At 38.5% G+C, this 17470-nt stretch overlaps 2 protein-coding genes across 4 annotated transcripts in view; one reads left to right on the top strand and one right to left on the bottom strand.

Moving 5' to 3' along the window:
* LOC116658005 (60S ribosomal protein L29-like) overlaps positions 1-17470 on the bottom strand; it is an 801314-nt gene that overhangs the window by 57441 nt on the left and 726403 nt on the right. The gene's annotated exons all lie outside the window — the stretch shown is intronic.
* The window catches only part of TRPC4AP (transient receptor potential cation channel subfamily C member 4 associated protein), a 62004-nt gene continuing 57976 nt past the window's right edge, over positions 13443-17470 (top strand). For 2 of the 3 annotated variants that reach the window (XM_032462160.1, XM_032462161.1), the window contains exon 1: positions 13444-13641. In XM_032462160.1, coding sequence (XP_032318051.1) covers positions 13474-13641 — 168 coding nt within the window. In that variant the 5' untranslated portion in view covers positions 13444-13473. Of the gene's footprint in view, positions 13642-17470 lie in introns of all 3 variants that reach the window. The other variant, XM_032462162.1, reaches the window with a different exon arrangement.

Below are 17470 nucleotides of genomic sequence, written 5' to 3'. Positions count from 1 at the left end.
TAAGTCTAGTTACCATCTGTCACCCTACAAAGTTGTTACAGTATTGTTGACTATATTTCATGTGAGATTTTGTGTGGGTCCTTTAAGAGTGGAGTTTCTGTTCCTGACAGCCCTCTGGCTTTCTTGTACAAAAGCCCTGCTGGCCTTCAAAGTCAGACATTCTGGGGGCTCATCTTCTTGGTACAAAGATCCCTGGGCTGGGGAGCCTGATGTGGGGCTCAGACCCCTCGCTCCTTGGGGAGAACTTTTGCAATTGTGATTATCCTGTTTGTGGGTCACCTAATGGGGGTGTAGGTCTTGACTACACTGATTCTCTGCACCCTCTGCCCATCTCATTGTGGTTCCTTCTTATGTCTTTAGTTGTGGGAAATCTTTTCTGCTAGTCTTCAGGTCATTCTCATAAGATAATTTCTCTGTAAATGGTTATAATTTTGGTGTGCCTATGGGAGGAGGTAAGCACAGGGTCTTCCTACTTTGCCATCTTAGCCACACCTCCCTTTGGGGTTTATTTCTAATTTTCTGTGTTAGTTCTTGTCCCAGCCTGTGCTTCTGCCCTTTATTCTGTGCATCTATCCATCTATCCTTCCATGCATCAGAGATTTTATTAAGCACCTTTGTGTGCCAGCCCCTGCCCCAGGGTTTAGCAGTGAACAAAGCAAAGAGTTTTTGTTCTCATGGAAACTAAATTCTAACAGAGAAATAATCTAGTGGATATATAAAATAACATCATGATAAGTGCTATGAAGAAAATAGGATGCTGTGCTAGAAATATTGGGGAGAGGTAATCTACCTTAGACAGGGTGGTCAGGGAAGGCCTCTGAGGAAGTGAGTTTTTAAACTTGGAATTATGGAAAATTTACAATAAGCAAAAGTAGAGAGAACAGGATAAAAGTAGAGAGAACATGTACTTATCACTCAGCTTCAACAAACCCAGCTTCAAAGACAGTCAACTCATGACCAGCCTTATTTCATTTATATCCACACTAGATTATTTAGGATATCCCAAGCATCATTATCATTTCATCCTTAAGTATTTCAGAATGTACCTCCAAACACACCTACAAAAATCAGTAGTTATTCCTTAATAAGTCAATTCACGTTCAAATGTTTGAACATTTACCCAATTAATGTTCAGATTTTAAAAATTATTTTATAAACGTAGTTTGTTTGAATCAGGATCCAAACAAGATTCATATATTTGCAATTAGATAATATATTGCTAAAGTGTTTTCTGTTCTGTAGGTGTTTTGCTCTTTTATTCTTTTAAGTCAAGTTTATTGAGATATAATTTACATACAATAAAATGCATCTACTTTATGTATACATGCTCATGAATTTTGGCAGACTGAGACACCCATGCAACCACCACCATATAGAACAGTGCTCTCCCACAGAATTTTCTGGGATGATGGAAATATTCTAATAGAACTATCAGAGCTATTACACTGTCCAATAGAGTAGACACTGGTTACATGTGGCTGTTGAACCCTGGAAATATGGCTATGTGACTGAGGGACTGAATTTTTTTTCAGTAGGCTTTATATTTTATAGGAGTTTTAGGTTCACATCAGTATTGAGCAGAAGGGGCAGAGATTTCCCATATTTCCCCTCCTCTCCCCCCATGCTTGCATAGCCTCCCCCATTATCAACACCCCCCTTTCAGAGTGATCCTACATTGACACATCATTATCACCCAGAGTAGATAGTTTACATTATGGTTCATTCATGGTGGTGTACATTCTGTGGGTTTTGACAAATGTATAATGATGTATGTCTGCCATTGTAGTATCATACAGAGATAACCAGCAGCTTGTCCGGTTTTATCTGCCAAACTCACCTTTGCCAGTGAACCTTTGTTAATTCAGCCGCTGATTATTTTCTGCAGTTTCAGGGCAAGCCTCTGTGGCCACTTTGATAGGCAAGGATACCTACGGCCCTCCTTTTATTACTTTGCCTCAAACAGGGACCCAGACCTACTCTTAATTTCCCATAACACAGATGAGAACTGCTATAACTTTTTAACAAGATTTGACTGAAAGTTGAAGAAATTACAGCATCTAGAAACTAACAACTACCATTCGCTCTGGTGGCTGATAGAGCCACAGTCCACCCCATTCATTATTCAGGGTTTTTTGTGGCCGAGGTTAGCTCACTCCTACACTCGGACACCCTTGATCATCAATCAACACCCTAGATTCTAGGCCAGAGAGAGGAAGGAAGATCCTTTCCTAAATGCCATCCTCTTCCCTAACTTAGAAAGTTTTATTTTTCACTTTTATTTTTTATTAAAGTATAATTGACTTAAAATATACTAGTTTCAGGTGTATAACATAGTGATTCCATATTTGTATATATTACAAAATGATCACAGAAAGTTGTATTTTTCTAGAAATTTATTAGCATAAAGTTGTTCTATCTCTTTCATTCCTAATAGCTATGCCTTGATTAGTTTTGCCAGAGATGTTTAATTTTATTATTCTTTTTTCAAGAACAACTTTTGATTTAGTTCTTGCTGTCAATTGTTTTGTTTTCTATTGTCCTAATTTTGGCTTTTTAAAAATTGTTTTCTTTCTTTTTTAAAATACTTTCACATTTTATTACTAATCAGATGTACTTTATTTTTTATTGAAGTATAGTTGATTTACAATATTGTATGTGTTTCAGGTGTACAACATAGTGATTCAGTATTTTTTATTGTTTTCTTCCTTATACTTTCGAGTGATTTTGATGAAGTTGCTTGTTACTGGGCATAACCTAGTGTATGGGATATTGTCCATTTACTCTTCTGGATGTACTCTTCACCCTCTCTGCCCTATGAGGGTCAAGTGTTGTCTACTCCTGTGGTCCTATAGGAGCTACACCAATGGATTCACTTTCTCTCTGACTTCCAATTGGTTCCAGTCGATGGGAATCTAGGAAGGAGATTGGAGAAAGGGAGCAGAATGAGGTCATGATATTTATTCCCCTGGCTCCCTTCTGGGAGGGTTCCTTCAGGCTGGTTAGTCTCTCAGTTGCTCTCTGTTGCTCTCAACTCCTTCTTTTCAGGTAATGGTGACCTTTTCATTCCCTTGTTCTTTCAGGCTAGGTATAATAATGGCTGTGCTATTACTGGCCCCACATTACAGAGTTATCCTCTATGGTTCTCTTACACTCTGTTCATACCTTTGTAAACAGTCTTTTTATTAAACTCTCCTCTAATCTTCCGAATTTGAATGAGCCATCTGTTTCCTGTCAGGTACAATTAGAAACCATTCTGACTTGGCTTATGACCCTTTAGTGGGTCAAGAAATAAATTTAATGTGTCACAACTAACTTTTTAAATAATGAAATAGAATGGATTAGAAATTATTGGAGTGCATCACGTTGATCCTTGGCAAGAACCAAGGACATTGGCACAACACTTTATACATCACGTTGTGGGAGAGAGACAGAGGGGCTGTGAAAAACACACACTTTGGTTAAGAGCAGATTGTTTTATTCAGTGGACTGGCATCTAATTTGATTTTCTGGTCTATGTCTGTCAATAATATGACCATCACCCTGTAATGGGAGAATTGAGTATTGTTTAATTTTATATCAAAATAATTTGGAGTTAGTTGTGAATGAAAGTCTGGGAGAATTTTACTCATTTTTTGGCAACATTGTCATGACTTTCAACTCAGTTTTGGTTAGGAATTTGCAGTGTAGTTTTTCAGAAAGTTCATAATCAGGAAAATCTTGAATGTGTGAAAAATGTAGCATTTTGACTGAACTAGTTCAAATTGCCCTTAAGTGGATTGTTTTAATGCTAACAAAATGAGACTAAGAAGGTGAAAAATATGGGAAGAGTGAATAGTGATACTGGGGAAAGTATTGACATTAGTCAACAGACAGTGGCTTTATTTGTGCCTCATTAAAAAAAAAGAGTAAGTTTAGTAAGACAGCTTTTAAAAAATACGGCCTTACCAAATGTGCAAAACCAAAAAGTGGCATTTACTAATGTGTTATTTGTAATGATATTCTTGCCAATGAAAGCTTATAGCCAACAGTATTAAAAAGATACTTGGAAACATGACATGCTGAATTAGTCAGTCTCTTGAATATTTTCAGAAAAAGAAAAAATATATAATGTGATGGGCAAATGTTTTGAGTCATGATGTAGCTGTCAGTGAAAAAACCTTATTATCACTGTATTGGGTTGCATAGTATATACCAAAGGAGAAAATTGCTCAGTTGACTCCTGAAAAAAATTACTCTCCTGGCATATATATACTTTTAATTTTTCTTCTAGTTTTATTGAGATATAATTGATTCACAACAGTGTATAAATTTAAGGTGTACAGCATAATGATTTGACTTCCATACATAATGAAATGATTATCACAATGTTAGTGAACAACCATCATCTCATATAGATACAAAATTGAAGAAATGGGAAAAAATGTTTCCTTGCAGGGGAAGGGTATAGCTCAGTGGTAGAGTGCCTGCTTAGCATGCATGAGGTCCTGAGTTCAATCCCCAGTGCCTCCATTAAAAAATACATACATTAAACAAACAAACAAACAAACCTCCCCCCATTTTTTCTAATTTACAAATAAATAAATAAATAAACCTGGTAACCCCCCCAAAAAACAACAAAAAATATTTCCTTGTGATGAGAACTCAGGATTTACTCTCTTAACAACTTTCATATATATAGCAATGTTAATTATATTTATTTTGTTGTTATATCCCCAGTACTTATTTATCTTACAGCTGGAATTTTGTACCTTTTGACTCCCTTCATTCAGTTCCCCTGTCCTCCAACCTCTGGTAACACAAACTTGAACTCTTCCTATGAGCTTGTTTATTTGTTTGTTTTTGAAGTATAATTGACCTATAACACTATGTTAGTTCCGGTTACACAACTTGGTGATTCTTTATTTCTATACGTTGCAAAATGATCACCACAGTAAGTCTAGTTCTGTCACTGTACGAAAATGCTACCTAATTATTGACTATATTCCCCATACTATATATTTCATACTTCTGGTTCATTACTTTTGCAACTGGAACTTTGTACCTCTTAATCTCTCTCACCTAGTTCTTTCTTCCCCCGACTCCTCTCCCCTTTGCAATCACCTGTTTGTTCTCTTTTTATCTATGAGTCTGTTTCTGTTTTGTTACATCTGTTCATTTGTTTTGGTTTTTAGATTCTATGTGTAAGTAAAGTCATATAGAATTTGTCTTTCTCTATCTGACTTATTTCACTTAGCATAATACCTTCTCGTCCATCCATGTTGTCACAAGTGGCGAGATTTCATTATTTTTTTGTGGCTGAGTGACACACTACATCTTCTTTATCTATTCACCTATTGATGGGCACTTAAGTTGCTTCCATGTCTTGGCTATTGTAAATACTGCTGCAGTGAACATAGGAGTGCATATATCTTTTTGAATTAGTGTTTTTGCTTTCTTTGGATAAATACCCAGGAATGAAATTGCCAGAGCTTATGGTAATTCTTTTTTTAATTTTGTGCGGAATCTCCATACTGTCTTCCATAGTGGCTGCACCAATTTACATTCCCAGCAACAGTGTGTGAGGGTTCTCTGTTCTCCATATCCTTGCCCACATTTCCATTTGTTATTTCTTGTCTTTTTTGACATTAGCCATCTGACAGGTTTGAGGGTGCTATCTCATAATGGTTTTGATTTGCATTTCCCTGGTGATGAGTGATGTAGAGAGCATCATTTCATGTGCCTGTTGGCCATCTGTATGTCCTCTTTGGAAAAATGTCTATTTAGATCCTCTGCCCATTTTTTAGTTGAGATATTTGGTTTTCTGTTGTTGAGTTGTATGAGTTCTTCATATCTTTTGGATATTAACCCCTTATTGGATATATCATTTGCAAATAACTTCCCCCATTCAACAGGCAGACTTTTTGTTTTATTGGTAGTTTCCTTCCCTGTGCAATAGCTTTTTAGTCTTCTGGCGTGTGCCATTTTTACAGTAAATCAACTGATAAAAATATGTCTCAGCAATAATATGATTTCTCCTTGAATTGTTGCTGTTGCAGAATTTTAGAAGCAATACTTATTATGCTATTACAATCTGGTATCAATTTTGTGATCCAATTTGAGAAAGACAAGCCAGAAATTGCACAACACTTAGTTTATGCCTGATACGAGTGACAAGGCCGTTTTAAGGTTTATTTAACCTCCTCACACAAAACTAGATGAAAAATGTTTATAGAATTGACAAGGGCAATTTCAGTCAATACTAAATTAGTCTGGAAAAATGAAAATATAGCAAAGTTATTTAAAAATTATTAGAAGCATCTCAAAACATTATTATTTGGCATACTCTTACATGTTGTAAATCTTTGGAAAGCGGGTATCCTGCTGAAATTCATGTATATGTTGGACAAAACCAGTGAAAGTTATTAATTTTATTAAAGGAAGCCAACAAAATAGCCAATTTTTTGAAAAAGCTTTTCCAGAGATTATAGCTGACCACACCACTTAGTTTATCATACCAAAGTTAGTTGGTTGTCTTAAAGGAAAGTCCAAAGCGTGTTAGAAGAACAACAGAATGAATTCATAGTTTTCTAGCCAAAAAGCAATCTTATTTGGAAAATCTTTTCAAAGTTGGTTTTTGAGTAACAATGCTGGCCTATTTGACTACTATGTATTTTTTTTTAACATTCTTAGTGAATTAAATTAGAAATTTCTTGGGAAAACCATTCCAACCTTTCAAGCCTAACTAAGCATTCCAAATGACATCACTGCTATGGCAAGCAGGATTTCGATATATATGCCACTGGATCGTGGTTTACAAATGTGGTCCTTGGTCTAGCAGCATCAGCATCACCAGAGAACCTGTTACAAATGCAAACTTGAGCTCCATCTCAGACCTTCTGATTCAGAAACTCTGGGGTAGGGCCAGCAATATACGTTTTAACCAGCCTTCCAGGTCATTCTGATGCAAGCTCAAGTTGGAGAACCAGTGTATTGGATGTCCCCAATATCACTGCAGCAAATTGATGAGACCTTATTAATGAAATAACTTGACTTAAATGAAATAAAATTAGAGATTTTTATTGCACCTTATCTCCTATGTTGGTATTAGTGTTTTGCTGACGCAGTAATGTCATCCGGGGAATGTTGCCTCTTTTCTGGTTTTGGAAGAAACTGTATTGCTGGTATTATTTCCTCCTTAAAAGTCTGGTAGATTTCACAGCCATTGGGGACTGGACTTTTCTTTGTGGAAAAGTTTTTAAATGATAGATTCAATTTATTTAATAGTTATGAGATTATGCTAATTTTCTGTTACTTCTTGTGTCCATTTAGGTGTGGATTTTTTCCTAGAAATCTGTTTATTCCATCTAATTTTTAAATGTATAGACATAAAATTATTCATTATATCCCCTTACAATCTTCTTAATGTTGAAGAATCAGAAATGAGGTTCCTCCTTTCAGTTTTTGACCTTAATTGGTTGGAACCTATTCTTTCTTCTTCATAAGGTCTGTTCTAATTTGATTAGATTGCTTTCTAGGATTGCAGCACAACAGTCAATCTGGGGTTTCTTTTCCTTGTACTGCAGCTAAAAAAATGATGGCTATGTGATATGTAAATACTGGGGGAAGCTGGGTTGAGGGTGTAAGGGAACTGTCTGTATTATCCTTGCAACTCTTCTGTAAGTCTAAAATTATTCCAAATAAAACATTTTTTAAAAGAACAAGAAAAAATGGTATTAATCATCTACTTACTAATCAAGCTCCACTCAGAAGGACTGTGGGCTTTTTGAAGCCTCGAATCCACCAGAGAATTAGAATTTGTTGCCTGTCAAGAGGTTCCCAAGAATTGTAGTAAAGACTCAAGAGGCAATGGTTTTTAACTTAGATTTTTTTCTTTCTTTTCAAAAAAAGTTTTTTTGGATTCTTTCCACAAAAGGAATTTCAAAAAGGCATCAAGCCTATTAGAATAATTATACACTTAAGGGAAACAAGGCTTTTGAATATCTTTTGAACTGTACTTGCATTAAGGGGAGAGGTGGATATTTGTTGCTTTACCCTTCTATCAGATGCAATCTACCTAGGAAATTAAAAGGATAATACTAAAAAGGTTTGTGAGCCAGGGTTAAGTTGTGAGCATCTGACCAGAAATGCTTCCAGAGTTCTGAAAAAGGTAGGAACGTGGTCTTAAAGAAAACGTGGAATTTGCAGGAGTTGAGGGGATATCCCCATTAGCATGGCAGGGGGTCTCTAAGGATCCCAGTTGGCCTGGAACATGAAAAGCATATGGAAGAACTGGGAATCAGGGCTGAATTCTAAGGGGTAGAGATGGATTGTGTAAAGCCTTAAAAATGCCTGTTTGAAGCTGCTGTATTTTATATATGCTTGAAAAGAAAACTTATGTGATAAAAATAATGTAATAATAATAGCTAATATTTTTTAGTGTCTACTTTGTGCCAGGCCCTGTGTTTAAATGCCTTCTATCTATTATCTCATATAAAATTCAGAACCGTCCATTGGGGTTGATGTTGTTATTTTCTCCATTTACACATAAGCAAATTGAGGTTTCATAAAGTTAAGTAACTTGTTCAAGGTTATGATGCTTGTGTGGATTGGAGCCAGATTGTAATTGCTTATCTATCTGTCCTCCTCCACTAGACTCTGGATGCTAGAAAGCACAAACTATGTTTATCTTATTCACAGATGTATCTCCAATTCCTAGGACAGCACCTGCACATAGTAAGTTTGCAATAAGTACTTGGTGAATGGATGAAATTTAATGACCACATGCCTTTATTTGTAATGGCACATATTCCATTTTGCTGTGATAATTTGTTTGCATAAACAGCTGTTTCCATGATCTGAATATAACTGTGCCCCTTGATTTGATTACAATGACTTCTCTATGACTTAAAAAAAAAATTGTCCTGGAAAATCCATTTGTCTAGCTGAGGAGTTTGGTAGCTCATTTACAAGAAGTAATATTCTCTGAGTAGCATCAGCATGTTTGGTTAAGCCATTTGGGATTATTGTGGGGGAAAAAATTAGCTGTTAAGGAGCTTCAGTTTTTCCAAGGCTGACCCAAATTGACCTCAGCCGGCCTCTTACTGGAGGGGGTACCACGCCCTCTGGTGGTGAAAGACACTCATCTGGCCAGTGTAACAGAGATGATGTGGAAAGAGTGCCTTTACCCAGAGGTTTCTGGAAATCTATCTCCTTATTTCCTAGTGAGTAGTGACCTTAGGACTGAATTTGATGTGATCATTTTGATTCAGTGAATAGCCAGGTTTGGGGAAGGCCTGGGCCAGGCTTGACTGAGGAAGATACAAACTGAGGAATGGAAAGTGACATTTGAAATTGGGTCAAAGCTGAGGTGGGAAGACTTGTCTCCAGCATGATGAGTGTGAAGGGAGACCTGAAGGGCCATTTGAACTGTAAAATTTGTCATGATCCTGTCTCTTTGCTGTGACAAATGAGAGTATATTCCACCATATGCCTCAGTAAGAATTCTGGGTGGAACCCTGGGGCTGTGATTGCCCAAGGAATGCTGGCTGCTGGCCAGACAAGCTCACCAATGCCCAGCTTTCTATCCCTGGAAATGCTTTTTCTTGTCCTTTCTTTTTTCTTATTTTCCAACATTAAAAGACCTTTTCTCCCCGCTGAGTGTAACATGTGTGAAAAACTTATGAAAAATAATAATAAAACAAAAATCTGTTTACACTGTGACAATATTTCTGATGACATTTCTTTCAGGTAATTCTGGGCACATAACCACATAGAGGAGGAATGCCTAGTTATACATGAATGGGGTCATAATATACCTCTTCCTTTAGAACTTGCTTTATTTTTCTTTCAAAATGTGTGGTGAACACCTTTCTGTCCAGTTATTGATATATCATTTTTAAAATTTAAATTTTAAGTCATTTGTATTATATGTGCTCATAATAAAATGTAAATAATAGTGTAAAAGTTAAGAAAATGAACATTCTTTCCCCACCTCCTAATTCTATTTCCCAGTAGTAATCGCTTTCAACTATTTTGTGCATTAAAAATTCTCCAGATTTTGTAATGTACATATAAATTATAAAGAGATTATTTTTTTACACAATGGGATCATATGATACACACTGGTCTTCCATGAGCTTTTTTAACTTAACTGTGTCATCAACATCTTCCCATGTCAGTGTGTGTGTCCTATTACTTTTAGTGACCATGTAGTATTCTGCTGTATGGATGAACTATGGTTTGTTTAACTAGTCAGCTATTGATGGATATTTAGATTTTTCCAATACTTTGATATATAAATATCTTACTAAATATTTTACTAATACATTTGGGTATACTTGTTCAGTTGTTATTAACACATAAATTCCTAGAAGCAGATAAAAGGATATGCATGTTTGATTTTATTTGAAATCTTAGTATTTTATTTTGTAAATAATGATGTTCAATGGCTCAAATATTCCATTATATTGAAATACTAGAACTTATTTAACCATGATCTTATTTTATTATTACATTGTTTCTACTTTTGCTTTCACAAATAATAATAAGCATTTTTAAATTAAATCATCAACGTATCAAATAAGATCATTAGGGAGTAATTACTGACTCAAAAAGTTTCTTTATGACTAGGAATAGACTTACCATATGACCCAGGAATCCCGCTCCTGGGCATATATCCAGAAGGAAACTTACTTCAAAATGACACCTGCACCCCAATGTTCATAGCAGCACTATTTACGATAGGCAAGACATGGAAAAAGCCTAAATGCCCATCAACAGATGACTGGATAAAGAAGATGTGGTATATTTATACAATGGAATACTATTCAGCCATAAAAACTGACAACATAACGCCATTTGCAGCAACATGGATGTTCCTGGAGAATGTCATTCTAAGTGAAGCAAGCCAGAAAGAGAAAGAAAAATACCATATGAGATCGCTCATATGTGGAATCTAAAAAATAAACCCCATAAATACAAAACAGAAATCGACTCATAGACATAGAATACAAACTTGTGGTTGCCAAGGGGGCAGGGGTTGAGAAGGGACAGACTGGGATTTCAAAATGTAGAATAGATAAACAAGATTATACTATATAGCACAGGGAAATATATACATGATCTTATGGTAGCTCACAGCGAAAAAAAATGTGACAATGAATGTATATATGTTCATGTATAACTGAAAAATTGTGCTCTACACTGGAATTTGACACAACATTGTAAAGTGACTATAACTCAATAAAAAAAAGGTTAAAAAAAAGTTGCTTTATGACTTAATTCATATTGCTAAAAAATTTCTTTCCAGGAAGGTATATCAGTTCATGCCCTCACCATCAGCATTCTATTAGTAAAATTGAGGGTGGGCATTTTTTACACATTTACTGACCATTTATTTTTCTCCTGTGAATTGCCTCTTCCTTTCTACCTATTTTTCTATTGGGTTGCTTGGTTTTTCCTTGATTTTTATAGGAGTTCATGTATCTGTTCATTAATTTATTGAGCCAATAAACAAATATTTGATTACATACTATGTATCAAGTACTATTCTAGGTGCCGGAGATGAATGCAGGGGTGAACAAAGACGAAGATTATACTCTAGTCAGGGGGAGGGGTGCAGAAAGTAAACAACTAAGTCGGGTGGAGGTAGTGCTATTAAAACTAACAAAGCAGGTAATAAGATGGTGAGTGTAAGGAATACTATTTTTATGTGGATGGTAGGGAAGTTCTCTCCTTGAATAGAAACCTGGAGTACATGAGGAAGCAAGCCATTCACAGAGCTTCCTGAAGATGGGAACGTCAGGCAGAGGGTGCAGTAAGTTCTTCATACATTCTGGATATTGACTCTTTCCCAGAATATCACTTGCCTTTTATGGTTGTTTATAGCATCTTACATAGAAGATTTTAACATTGTTTATGTCAAACTTGTCAATTTTTCCTATTTTTGACATCTGGGTTTTATGACTGAGAAGAATTTTTCTATCCCCAAATCATAAAAGTATTCCCATAGATTCACTTCTATTATTTTTATACTTTGATTTTTTACATATCATATAACTTACATACCATAAATTTATGAGGTATAATTTAGTTATCGTAAAATTCACCCATTTTGTGGGTACTATCCAATGACTTTTAGTCAGCTTAAGGTTTGAGAACCATTAGCATAATCCAGCTTTAGAACTATACTTTGATTTTGTTTTATATAGCTTTTAATATATCTGAGATTTATTTTAGCTTTTGGTGTGACATTAAAGATTTAACATTTTTTTCCTTTCCCCATCGATTTGAAGTATCTCCACTACCACATGTTAAACTTCCATGTGTACCTGGACCTGGTCCTGGTCTCCCTGTTCCAGAGGTCACAAATCGAGTTTTATTTGGCCCGTGGAGTTTTCAAAACTGGAGATTTTCATGTAAAAACTAGAAGATCCAGCAACAAGTTGCAGGAGGCGAGTAGAGACCACTCCTTGTAAGTGGGCATGATGATAGTGACCACGATCCCAGTGTGCCTGCTCTTCCAGTGTAATTGTTAACAGCATCCTTTTATTCTTAAAAGCATTCTGGTTTGGACAATAAATTATGAATCATGATCTCCACCATTCCTTATTGCATCACACCCAGCACTCCTCTTTCATTTATGTTACAAGACCCCCTCTCAGGAAGAAAAAAGAGACAACGCGATCCTGCCACAGAAGTTTGCCAAAAGAATGACTATGTGGGCTCATAATAGAGAACATACCTGGTGGGGGAAAATTAGGACAAGCTTCCTCTGAGAGAAAATATGATGTCACAATTTACCAATCCCTTTCTTTCCCTTCTATTATTTCATTTAACTTCACAACAGCCTACCCAGTTACACAATTTACCCAGTTTGTTACTGTGTGTTTGTGTATGGATTTACTGACTTACTCTGTAACCTGCATTCCAAAGCAGGGACCTGTTAATTTGTTCTACTCACCACTGTATTCTCAGGGACCATTCGGTGCTGGGCACAGAGCTGGCTCCAAGGAACCATTTATTGGCCGAAGGGTTCTCAGGAACTACTGACTGAATGAATCAACGAAGAAATCAAGGCTCAGGGAGGTCTGTGGCGAGTCAGGGACAGAGAGAAGCAGGCAGGAATCAGACCAGGAGGCCTGATTCCTGGCCTGGAACCCAGGATCTTTTCCTAGCCAGCTGGTTGTAGCCTCCCAAATAGGCAAGAAATGGGAGAGTGCATACGCGGGGATTTGTCTTCGTCCTCGGGGAACCTCGCCGAAATGCCAGATGGAGGGACCGGAAAAAAAAGCAGCGCACGAAACAGCTTTCTCGCACCTGCCCGCCTGGGAGCAAGACTACATTTACCAGCAGCCCTCCCGGCCTTCACCCCTGCCACGCGGCTTGCGCCTCCGCCTTCGGCCCACTGGGGGCGCTGCGGCGACCCCTCCGCCGCCCCGTAGAAATCTCCGCGGCCCCGGGGCCGCTTGCTTCCTGTTTGTCGGAAGAGGAGACATGGCGGCGGCACCGGCGGCTGCTGGGTCTGGGGCCGGCCGAGGGCGACGGGCGGCGGCAACGGTAGCGGCTTGGGGCGGATGGGGCGGCCGGCCGCGGCCTGGTAACATTCTGTTGCAGCTGCGTCAGGGCCAGCTGACCGGCCGGGGCCTGGTCCGGGCCGTGCAGGTACGAAGCCGGCCCGGAGGGGCGGGGCGGGGTGGACCGGGCGGGAGCTGGCGGGGGGCCGGGGAAGAGGCCTTTCCAGGCCGCCGCAGTACGGGCCCAACCCCTCTTGGCCGGCCGCGGGGCCTCCCTATGAGCTGTCCGGACGCTGTCAGCCGCGGCGGGGCATGGGGCAGCGTCAGGCTAGAGGCCCCGGGTTAGGGGCCGAGCGGGCTGGGTTGCATCGGGCATTGATGGCGTGTACGAGTCCTGGGCCCAGCTCCTGGATCCTCCCTTCCTTGCGCCACGTCTGCACGTCTGGGGGACCCTGGGCGAGTTTGCTTTAGACTCTACCGGCCTCGAGTTTCTCCTCCGTGAATTGGGTGGTGGGTCATCATTGCAGCCCACAAATGGTTCCCAAGCCGTCATAAATGTCATTCGTTCAGAGAGGCCTTTCCTTGACACAACCCTCTCTCCCAACCTTCTAAGTAGGTCCTCATTGTTACTCAGTTACAGCCCTGAATTCGTTTGGTTTACATTACCTTCTTAGTCTGTAATTACATATTTCTTTGTTGTCTACTCTTTTTCTCGCCTGTATCCCACAGTAGGCTGAGCTCCAACGAGTGCAGGGACTTAATCTGTTTCGCCAGTATAGAGCGTCACGGTTAGGAGCTAGGGCTCTGGAGTCACGCCTGGATTCAGAACCCTTCTGTCTCTTGCTTGGGCAAGTTACCTTTCTGTGCCACGGTTTCCTCATTTGTAAAATGGAGATGATAATTAGTAACCTACCTGTTAAGATGTTGTGAGGAGCAAAGACAATTGTGTAAAGAGTTAAATGCATTTCTGATGCGTAGTAAGAAGCTGAAGGGTAGTCAGTTCATAAATGCTGTACTTGGTATCTCGCTTATAATATGCGCCCGATATATGATTAGTGTTTTTTTTTGAATGAGCAAAGGACACTGCTTTAAGGTAAAGCAGGATGCATAAGACCTAGGCTGCTTGCTCCTCCCCCAGGCCCTTCATGTTCTCAGAACTTATGTTGCACACAGCTGTAAAACATTACCTTAAAGACAGCTTTAGCATAAACAAACTTTGGAAGTGTATACAAGAAACTAATAAAGTGGTTGGTTGTAGTGGGGTGGGAATTGGGTATAACTTTATATATTAGCTTAATTTCATAATACTTATGTGATTAAAAGAATAGAATAAAAGATAAAGACCAAGTGGTCTGTGTTTGTGGAGGGTTACAGATGAAGAAGCAGTTCTGGGTGAGCAGTGTTTTCCTGGACACAGTTAACCATAGATGAGCGAGTTTTTCCCTTTGTCTTCTTCCCTATCTGCCTTAAGATTGTGGAAATACTTGCTCTGTCCTTTAACCCAAAGACCCTTACTGAGCTGGGTATGTAGGAACAGGCAGAAAGGGAACTAATTCATCTTTACTGAGCACGTACTTTGGATAAAGCATTGTGCAAGGTATACAGTGTCTTTTGAATCAAGTGTCAGGACTCACCTCTTAACACAGTTGAAGAAATTGAGGCTTAGAAAGGTTAAGTAATTTGTTCCTGACCTCTTGTCTTGATAATCCTTTGTGTTCTGAGGGCAGTAGGGAGCTGCAGAAGTTCTTTAGCTTAGTGAATGGGGCAATTTAGGACACTTAATTTATTTCCAGTGCTAGATGACTTGGAATGGGAGGAGACTGAAGAAGCTTACAAGATAGAAGGTGCTGGAATGTTCTTAAGCCTGGATTAGTCTGGTTATTGTGGTAATTATTAGTTGTCTACAGGTGTGGGAGCTGTTGCAGAGGTTGAGATGGAGATATCGTCCCCAAACTATAGTGAGGATAAAGTGGGGACCTTCATCTTTTAAATGTATCCTTTCTTAATAACTTTTTTTGCTCTCTTCCTTTCTATACCCTCTCCTTCCCCACACTGCAGAATAAATTATTTCCTCACAGGTATTTCTATAGCACAGTAAGTATATCCATTATGACATGTGGTATAATTGGAAAAACCAGATAAAAAAATCTTTTTTAAGTTTTAAACACATAACATCAAATTTACCATTTTAAGCATTTTTAAGTGTGCAGGTCAGTAGTGTTAAGTATTCACATTGTTGTGAAACAGATCTCCAGAATTTTTTCATGTCGCAAATCTGAAACTACCCATTAAACAACTCCTCCTTTCCTCCCCCGGCCCCTGGTAACCACCATTCTATTACTTTGTTTCTGTGAATTGGACTGCTTTAGATACCTCATATAAGTGGAATCAAACAGTATTTGTCTTTTTGAGACCAGCTTATTTCACTTAGTATGATGTCTTCAAGGTTTATCCATGTTGTAGGATGTAACAGGACTTTCTTGGAAAAGACCAGATTTTGAAGTAAGATGGACCTGTGTTGAACCCTAGTTCTGTCACTTGCTAGCTGAGTGACCTAGGTTATATTATTTAACCTCTCTGAACCTGTTTCATTATTTCTAAAATGGCAGTAATGACATCTACCTCACATGGCTCTTACGAGGAGTAAGTGAAATAATGTGTCTATAAAGCTTGGCCAGTGTGTGGCACACAGTAGATGTTCAGTAAATAGTTGCTATCAGCTCATAGCTATTAGACTGGGCTTCTTGAGAGACTGTGCCTTATTTTTCGCTGTGTCTGCAGAGCCTGAAGCTGTGCCAGGCACTTGATACTCAGGACTCAGACAATTGTTAGAATCGAAATACTGTATATGAGGGCACCATCTTCCTCCTCTTCACTCCTGTCTCTTTGTGTATCCCAAAAAGTATCCTGGCTTTAAAGTGTTCTGGGATCAGATTACCTAGGTTTGAATCCCAGATCTGGTACATACTTGGTATGTATCTTTGGACGGGTGGCTTAATCTCTTTGTGCCTCAGTTCCTTCATCTGTAAAATAGAGATAATCATGGGACCAGCCTGGTAAGGTTGTGGTAAGGACCAAGTGCATTTATAACATGTAAAGCACTTAAAATGGTGTCTAAAAAATAGTAGTATGCTATATAGATTAGCAAGTATTGTTTTTAACAAAACTCTATGTTCTGATGGATCCTAAATCTGTATTTCGATCGTGATTTCTCCCTTTAGCTGTAGTTGAATATATCCAAATATTTTTTCTCTGCATCTCTACCAAGATGTCTAATGGACACCTCAAACTTATTATGGCAAATACAATTCCTGATTCCTCTTCCACCAAACCTGATCTTCCCCATTTCCCTAAATGGGACTTGAGAGAAGCCTGGGAGAAGACTCTCAGCCACGTGATTTAAAATGGGCCTGTCCTACTTGGATTTTAACATGCCTTACTTTCATCTCTCCCTTTCACTTCGCCCTCTGTCAAAGTAATAAGATACGCTGGTGTGATGCGTTAGTGTTTACAGAGCCTGTTCGCATTTATCAGTACATTTGATCCCTAAAGCAAATCACATCTTATAATCCTTTGCTTAAAACCCTCTAGTGGCATCCCTTTGCAGTTAGAATCAAATCCATAATCCTTACCAGGGGTGCACAAGACCCTGCATGATCAGTAGGAGTTGAGGGATAAGCTAGGCAGAGCAACTCTCACAGGTCACGACCCACCACCCCTAGAGATAGTACTTCAGTTTTGCAGTCTGGTAACAGGCGAGGTATGACATCCTTGTTCTGTTTCCCAAATGCCAGTCATTGCTTCCTTCATGATTATTGGCATACCTAAATTCTACCTGAGTGTTACTTATATCCTATATTTTCTGTATATTGACCCCTCTTTTTTTTTTTTTAATTTCAATAGGCACTACTTGTTTTAACCTTGTTCTAAGCATTAATATTTGTGAAACTTAGGGGTACAAGTCAGATACAGTCTTC

This window comes from Camelus ferus, chromosome 19, assembly GCF_009834535.1.
Source record: "Camelus ferus isolate YT-003-E chromosome 19, BCGSAC_Cfer_1.0, whole genome shotgun sequence".
Lineage (NCBI taxonomy): Eukaryota > Metazoa > Chordata > Mammalia > Artiodactyla > Camelidae > Camelus > Camelus ferus.
The sequence above is the reverse complement of the archived record's forward strand: the minus strand, read 5'-3'. Positions and strand labels throughout refer to the sequence as shown.